Source organism: Aegilops tauschii, chromosome 7 (genome assembly GCF_002575655.3).
Source record: "Aegilops tauschii subsp. strangulata cultivar AL8/78 chromosome 7, Aet v6.0, whole genome shotgun sequence".
Lineage (NCBI taxonomy): Eukaryota > Viridiplantae > Streptophyta > Magnoliopsida > Poales > Poaceae > Aegilops > Aegilops tauschii.
This window is the reverse complement of record NC_053041.3, coordinates 159,541,436-159,549,311: the sequence shown is the minus strand read 5'-3', so window position 1 is coordinate 159,549,311 and position 7,876 is coordinate 159,541,436. Positions and strand designations below refer to the sequence as shown.

The window sequence follows — 7,876 nt, the reverse complement described above, 5'->3', positions numbered from 1 at the left end:
ATGATGACGAGAGACCACTTTGTGTTGGATGATGATTATGATACATTTGTATGTGTATGATATGCTAAAGCTTACTGTATAAAGCCTGTTCAAATACAAAAAAAATATGCAGAAAAAACAAAAACTAATAAAACTAACAGTAGCGAGGGGGAAAAAGTTAGCAGCAGCGTGCTCTTACCAGTAGCGCGCCCAAGTTAAAAGTGATGCAGCTATTAGCAGTAGCGCGTGGTACTAAAGCTCGCTGCTGCTAGCCATGTATAGTAGTAGCGTGGGGCAGAACACGCTACTGATACATGTTAGCTGTAGCGCCATATCAGTAGCGCGGTACCCCGCGCTAATGATACACCAAATACCCGCGCTACTGCTAGGCATTTCCCTAGTAGTGGTAGGTCCATGTTGCTGTCACGTCTCTGAATTGGCTACACTTATATGCCACTAGGATCAGTTTGCACTTGTTCTCCAAGGTTTTCAGTAATGGAAGACACAAGCAAATTAAGCATTGAACCTTTTTTTCTCGAATACGCTAAGGTAGCGTATCATTGCATTGATAGGAGGGGTAGAACAAGTACAAGGAGGGTTCATAGTCTCGTACACATGAATGGCGAGGCTATGGACCCGGAGGGAGCAGAAGACATGGGGTTGCTTAGCCCCAATACATAATCAGTTTACAAGATTGCGCGCAGTCATCCCTCGAGCTCCTGCCGCGGCCCAGGAGCGAGCTTCGTCTTTGATGGCCGCAGTAAGTGCAGCGGAGGAAGGGGCTACTTTGTCGAAGATGAGCACTGAACCTTGCCGGACAAGACCTGTAAACCATCTCTCGGGGTAACTAGGAATACGTGTACTTGACATCAAGCTTCCGAGAGAGCCATGTTACACTAATTTAAGCCACATTGTTCTATTCGGGCCAAGCATTTTTGTATTTTCACTAAAACGTATAATCACACTACTAGCCCTAGTCGCTAAGTGCATATACAAACACATCTGACGTTAGCTAACTTCAATGTTAATATTCTCTATAATCAGTGATAAAGAGAGAGAATATTGATATGTTTTTCATGCATAACAACTAAAATAGCAGGAGATGACACAACTCATATTCTTGGTTGTCTTACGTGCAAACTTTGATGCTTGGCGTATATGGGAAGATTTGATAAATATGAGACAAAAACGTACGTAGAGTGAACCGGATCAATCACAATGCAGTAACATCAGTTGTATATAAAACGCGCAAACTGAGGAAAAAGTTAATGTAGAAGTCTAGTTAGGAATCACGATGATTGCCAAAGAGGATTCATGGTGCCATCAGGATTATTCATCTGTCTAGTAACACGTTGTTCGACTTAGAATTGCATATTATATATAAAATGTGCGACTATTTCATTAACCCTTGGATGAAGAATCAATATTTAAGATTGTGGATTTATTAATAACCATTTCCACATGACTTAAAAATATACTTTCCTAGTTTTATATACTCTCCAATCCAAAATGTAGGTCTTCTTAGAGTGCAAGCAAAATGCCGATGCTATCTTTAACTAATTATGTCTACAACTTTCTCTTTTTCCTCACAAATGCAATGAAAATGCTAGAGTTGCAGGCTTAATTGTTGTTGAGATAAATGAAGGCCTGCATTCATGCATATGAACACCATGAGCAAAAATACTTAGGGGCGTATAATAAACTGTATTTCGGATCAAGGCAATATGTATCTCATAGTTTTCTCAAATTGGTGGTATCAAATACATCGTTACTCTCTTTTCACTATTTAACACTTCTTCACCTCAGCTCATATCCTTAGTGAGTCTTTGGACTACGCCTTAATCTCTTGTACATAGTACTCCCTCTGTAAATTAATATAAGACTTTTTAGATCACTAAGTAGTACTACTCATGACTTGGACCGATGGATGTATTTTTTTTAGAGAAAAACAAACCCTACCATGCATGGGATAAGTATATGGATCCACTGTCCGTTTGCTTTGAGATTTGGGCAAATTGTTTGAGTTTCACAAGTTTGTACTTGTTTAAAAGTATTGTATCAGGTATTTTTCTACTTGTTTTAACATGTGCATCAAAATGCAGTTAAAAAACATGTATCGAAATGTCGCATTGTGAACCATTGTGTACAAGTAACTCCAATATGAACTAAGTGCGCGTTTATTTGTTAGTATAACACAAAATCTTATGATACACTTTGAAACAAGGGGAAAATGCGATAAAACATTATAGAAAATAATTGAAACAAGACAAATTTTGTGCGGAACCACTCTCATTGTTCGTCACCATGAATCACAAAGCTTCGGTGCATGGTAGAAAAACCACTCTCATTGTTTCTAAACGATGTTGACGTCTACTCTACAAGACAACCTAAGCCACAAGGACTCATAAAATTGCCTAATGAAAGATCTGGATTAGCAAACCACGAAGCTAGTGCTCGTGAGTTGTGATCATTAAGCAAAGACCCGACCCCAAGCCGAAGAAGACATCGCCACGATGACGACGACACACCATATACGGCATCGGCCAACGCGTTCGTGCATGCACTAGTGCGTGGCCCGATTAAGTTTTGCGTGGTGGAGAAGCCCCGCCGGCCGGCAGATAGATCGAATCGATGATCTAACGTGTACATGGTCAAGTACTATAAAAGCAAGCAAGCGCGCTCACGGCGTCACACACATCTCGTAGCTAAGCTAGCAATGGCTTCCAGTGTGCAGCACCCATGGCTTCTCCTCTTGCTCGTCCTCCTCTCGGCCGTGGCCCCGGCAACGGCAAGGACGCCGGTGTTCGACGACAACTACGTGCCCACATGGGGTGCAGACGGCTATCACCTTGTCAACCAGGGGACACAGGTTCGTCTCACCATGGACAAGAGATCCGGCGCCGGGTTCTGCTCCAAGTCGACGGATGGTTCGGGCTTCTTCCGCATGAGGGTCAAGGTACCCGGAGGGTACACTGCCGGAGTCGTCACAGCCTTCTTTGTGAGTTGCCGATCCGTGCTTGCTTGCTGCTCATACTTCTCGTTAAAATCTGTGATGTGCTGTAACTGTTTGACGTGCATGCAGCTGATGTCAATACCACCTCAGAGCAGTGACCGTGACGAGGTGGACTTCGAGTTCCTGGGCAACGTGGACGGCCAGCCCATCACCCTCCAGACCAACGTCTTCGTCAACGGCCACGGCAACAGGGAGCAGAGGATGAAGCTGTGGTTCGACCCGGCAGCCGACTTCTACGAGTACAAGATACTCTGGAACCCTCACCAGCTCGTGTACGTATGCTCCATTCCAAAGTTTGGGCATACTTTCATCCAAAGTTTGAATGTGCAATGCTTGATTTGAAATCCGAATCATGTGCAATTCGCAGGATATTTGTGGACGATGTGCCGATACGGGTGCTCAGGAACCTGACGGGCCGTGTGCCGGAGTACGAGTTCCCGGCGAAGCGGATGGGCATCTGGGCGAGCCTGTGGAACGGTTCCGAATGGGCGACGGACCGCGGCAGGATCAAGATCGACTGGAACCGCGCGCCGTTCACCGCGGGGTACCAGGGCTTCGGTGTCGACGCCTGCGCCAACACCAGCCCGACGCCGTGCCACTCGAGGAACTGGTGGTGGAACGCCCACCGGTACAGGAGGCTGTCCGCCCGGCAGCGTGCGGCCTACGAGAACGTCAAGAAGACGTACATGTACTACGACTACTGCGCCGACAAAGATCGGTTCAAGAACACCACGATGCCGGTTGAGTGCAGCCACACTAGCTACTTAGCCTACTAGCTTGGATCAGATCATCAGATCGATTTCCACGTAAAATGGTTTATTTATGCACGGGAGGAGCAAGCATAATTAATGGATGTTCACAACAAATATGTAGCGGTACTGAATAATATTGGCATCATTACATGCACGTATGGCCGTCTATTTGAATTCCAAGCCGACTGATTTATGATTTACTTTGAGAAGCACCATGGGTGGTGGGCTAACCGAATTGGGATGCAATTCCACACTCTTGCTTTATTAAGCAGCTCACTAGTTTCTTTTTAGTTAGCTACGCATTCGTTTCCGCGTTACAAAAATTAAAGATGATGTTATTTTTGTTCCTCTGGTGTTGAAAAGTGTTGTAATCCCTCCATTCAAATGCATAGGTTCTAATATATTTTCTGAGGTTGTCTTTGACCATTGGTTAGACTAATAATATATATATTATTATTTTTGCGGGGGAGACTAATAATTAATACAGTATATGTGTATGTTGCAAAACTATACGGTCTAATTCATATGTCAAAGGAGTTTCTAGTGATATACTCCCTCCATCTGATAATATAAGATTTATTAGCCCTAACATTTTATATTATCAGGCGGAGGGCGTAACTTTTATATTATTGATATCATACTTTATTAATCTTATCAATGTTCAAAGACAAGCTTGAAATACATATTAGACCATATATATTTCGATGCAGGGAGTACGTTCTTGGAAAAGGTTCGACCAGCCAATCTATAATTAACCCCTTGGCCCATATTTGTTGCACTGCCGAAATTCAGAAAAATTATATTTTCAACCTTGAAAAGTATTTTGATTGTTAATTTTTCATACTGAGTTAACTACAACTTAACTTTAATTAATAGAAACAAGTAGGAGTTACAGCCTTTAAATTCGAGTGAAACGAGCCCCTTTTAAATATGGAGGTGATCTCCAAGGTGCCACCTTCATCGTTATTTTAAACAATATTTTTAAATTAAACTGTAAACTGATATAATTAAAAAAACTAAATAATTTTATTTTGACTTGAACTATCTTCATAATAATTTATTCTGTGTCATGTTTTCACCATGAATTTAACTAATAAAATATATGTTTATAATTAGCCGTAGTAATATTATTGGAAACGACATTCAAATATGAATCCAATACATAATCTTCTGTGACATGTGTTAATATTTTGCTGGCCAACTTTTTTTAGAAAAGGAGGATGACCCCCGGCCTCAGCATCTGGGCGATGCATACGGTCATTTTATTAATTATTCTCACAAGACCTTACAAAACCATACAATAGCAAGACTAAAGCCAATGTCTAAGCAACAACTGTCGCTACACCTATCCAATTGATAAAGGGGCGCAGATAGTCTGGGCCTAATACCAAACAGACATCGCAGCCAAACTTATACATCTAAGACCTGAGGTCCCAACCAGGACACCTCCCGGGTATGGGGCACCTACCAGTCCGGCGCACTCCTCAACCAGGATGCCTGCCGGGTATGAGGCCGCCGCAGCCACCTGCCACCAATCCATCTTCAGAGATGTACTGTTGCATGTACTGTGCTAGGTCTCTCTGCCATCGACGCCACCACGACGCCTGACAGCGTCGTCCTCCTGCGCGAGTCTATCCTCCCACAGCGAACTCCGAATCTGCACTGCGCCACGCAGTCAAGATCCGTCGCCATCAGTGTGTAGGATGAATCACCGCTCCACCAAAGAATCCGTCCTCTGGTCCCTCGATCACGTGTGTACCTTCAAGAATGACGGCCCCAAGGGAGGAACGACACCAGAGCGCCGCCGTCATCCGATCATCCGATCTAGGGTTTCCCCCGGAGGTAGCAGAGAGTGGCCTTGAACTTCTCCACGGCGATGCCTTCAAGAAGGGAACGACGCAGATACCGCCGCCACCGCCGGCCTTAGCAGATGCCGAAGGCAAGTTTTCACCCAGATCAGTTCGACGGGATCCAACTCTCGTGCACGGCCCGCCGTCACCACCAGCACCACCAGGCAGAACCCTGGAGCACCGGCAGATCAGCGAGCCGCCGGCACCACCGCATCTAGATCGCCGGCCATGCCGAGCCGCCACCATCCCCCGCGCCGTCCGGGTCAGAGACGGAGCCGCCGACCGCGCACAGGGACCACCGCCGCCTGCACACGCCGGAGAGCCGCCGAGAGCCCAGCGCCCGCCACCGCTTGCCGAGGGCCGCCACCGCGCGCCCTGAGCGGACTCCCACACACATCAGGGGAAACCGCGAGCGTGAGCCCTGCCGTCGCCCCCAAGCCCGCCCCGGCGCGCCCCGCCTCCATCGCGCCGCCAAAAACCGCCGCGATCCGCCCGCGCCAGATCCAGCGAGTCGTGGGAGAAGAGATCCCGCCGCCGCCGATGCCGACCGGGCTTTGCCCGGCGGCGCGCCCCGGCGGCGGCGAGGAGGAAAGGTCTGGGGAGGGACGAGGACGCGGCGGCGCTAGGGTTCCCCCCGGTCACCGCGCAGGGGCGACACGGGAGGAGTCGGGAGCTAAAAATAAGAGCGTTTACCGAAATACGATGAAGACTAATAAAGCCCAACAGGGTAGTAGATACTAAGCACGAATGCATATGTGATAGCCTGGCCAGATTCGTATTATTAATGGCCTAGGCACATTAAGGCCAACTCCAACCCACCGACCCAAACAGAGGCGGTTTTGTTTGTTTTTTTTTGTTTATTTGAGTCAGTCGAGCGAACGAGTGTGTCTGGTTTCCGCTGTAGGGGCGTCGGTGCGCTCAATGCGATCGACACATTTGGTCTGTGTGGCAACTAAAACAAAACATGCATAAAACATATTTAAAACATGCCATTAACACCCTAAGGCCACTTATTCTATAATTAAAACATAAAACATTAATTAAAACTAAGAAAACAACTTGCAGCCGCCCGCCGCCCCCAGCTCACAGCCCTAGGCGCCGTTGTCATCGTCCTCGCCCTCGCCATCCATGGTTAGGTCGACGAACTCCGGTGGCGCCCCCATGGGAAGGCCTACTGGTAGGCTGCAGGGTCGTAGCCTCCGGCATCTGCTGCTCCTGCTCTGCCTGGCGCTTGCGTCCCTGCCTCATACTCGTACTCGCGCTCACACAGCATCAGGCGCTCCGCCTCCGCCTGCTCCGCCGGCAGCGCGCGTCCCTCCCACACGTGAATGTGTTGCCGCTCCTCCTCCTCCGTCGTGCCCAGTCAAACAGGTTGCGTAGAGAGGTACGTTGCAAGCTTGCTCGTCCACATGTAGCTCTAAGAGCGAGGGTTGGCGCGGTAGAGTGGCGATGGCAGTGGTGGTGCGTGGCCACCAGACGCGGACTCCCAGATTGCCTGCTCGAGGCCAGGAGACATGGCATTCTCCATGTGCATAGATTCCAGCATGGCACGCCGCGTTGCCTCCTCGAGGGTCGCCTAGAATGCGGCCTCCTCCTTGTCCTCCTCCCGCACCACGAACGCCGGTGGTGGAGGGCGGGCATCCATCTGGACGACCCCACGACGGTGAACGTCATGCTCCGTCGTGAACCAGACGTCCCAGTTCGGGGAGTCCAACTCGTATGCGGGGTCGCATTGCTGGTCCAGCAAGAGGACGACGACAATGCGTGCTCGTAGTGCGGCACGATCAATACTGGAATGCGGTTGGGTCAAGGTGCTAGTCATGCCGGAGGTTCACATCCAGCCACGACAGCGGGACGTGGTGCTCTAAGTGGTAGTGCACACCATGCACCGGGATGTATAGCCGGTTGCGTGGGCGTACCCCCCCCCCCCCCCCCCAAAGTGAAGTTAGCTAGGGTTCGTGTTGGGTAGCAGGGGAGCAAGCCCTATACGTGGACTGGTTTGGCAAGAAGTCGATGAGCCCCTCGCGCACGGTTACCATTTAAAAAGGATGTGACGTGGACGCCTTCAGTGGCTGACGTGTGGGGCCGAGGTAGGTGGGTGGCATTGACTACAACAAGGGTGGTGCTTGGTAGCCCGACACACGTGCCCACAATACTAGGGAAAAGCCTAGCAGTAGTGCGGGTTTTTGGTATATCAGTAGCGCGGGTACCCGCGCTACTGATACGGCGCTACAGCTGACATTTATGTGGACACAAATCAAATGCAAATTTGAACCGAAAAT

The 7,876-nt window shown here is 48.5% G+C and overlaps 1 protein-coding gene across 1 annotated transcript; it reads left to right on the top strand.

Moving 5' to 3' along the window:
- Positions 1-2,695: 2,695 nt before the first annotated feature.
- LOC109779104 (putative xyloglucan endotransglucosylase/hydrolase protein 1) lies at positions 2,696-3,920 on the top strand. Its single transcript, XM_020337710.3, has 3 exons — positions 2,696-2,977; positions 3,062-3,264; positions 3,360-3,920. The coding sequence occupies exons 1-3, from the start codon at positions 2,696-2,698 to the stop codon at positions 3,766-3,768; spliced, it is 894 nt and encodes a 297-aa protein (XP_020193299.1). The 3' UTR covers positions 3,769-3,920.
- The last annotated feature ends 3,956 nt before the right edge of the window (positions 3,921-7,876 follow it).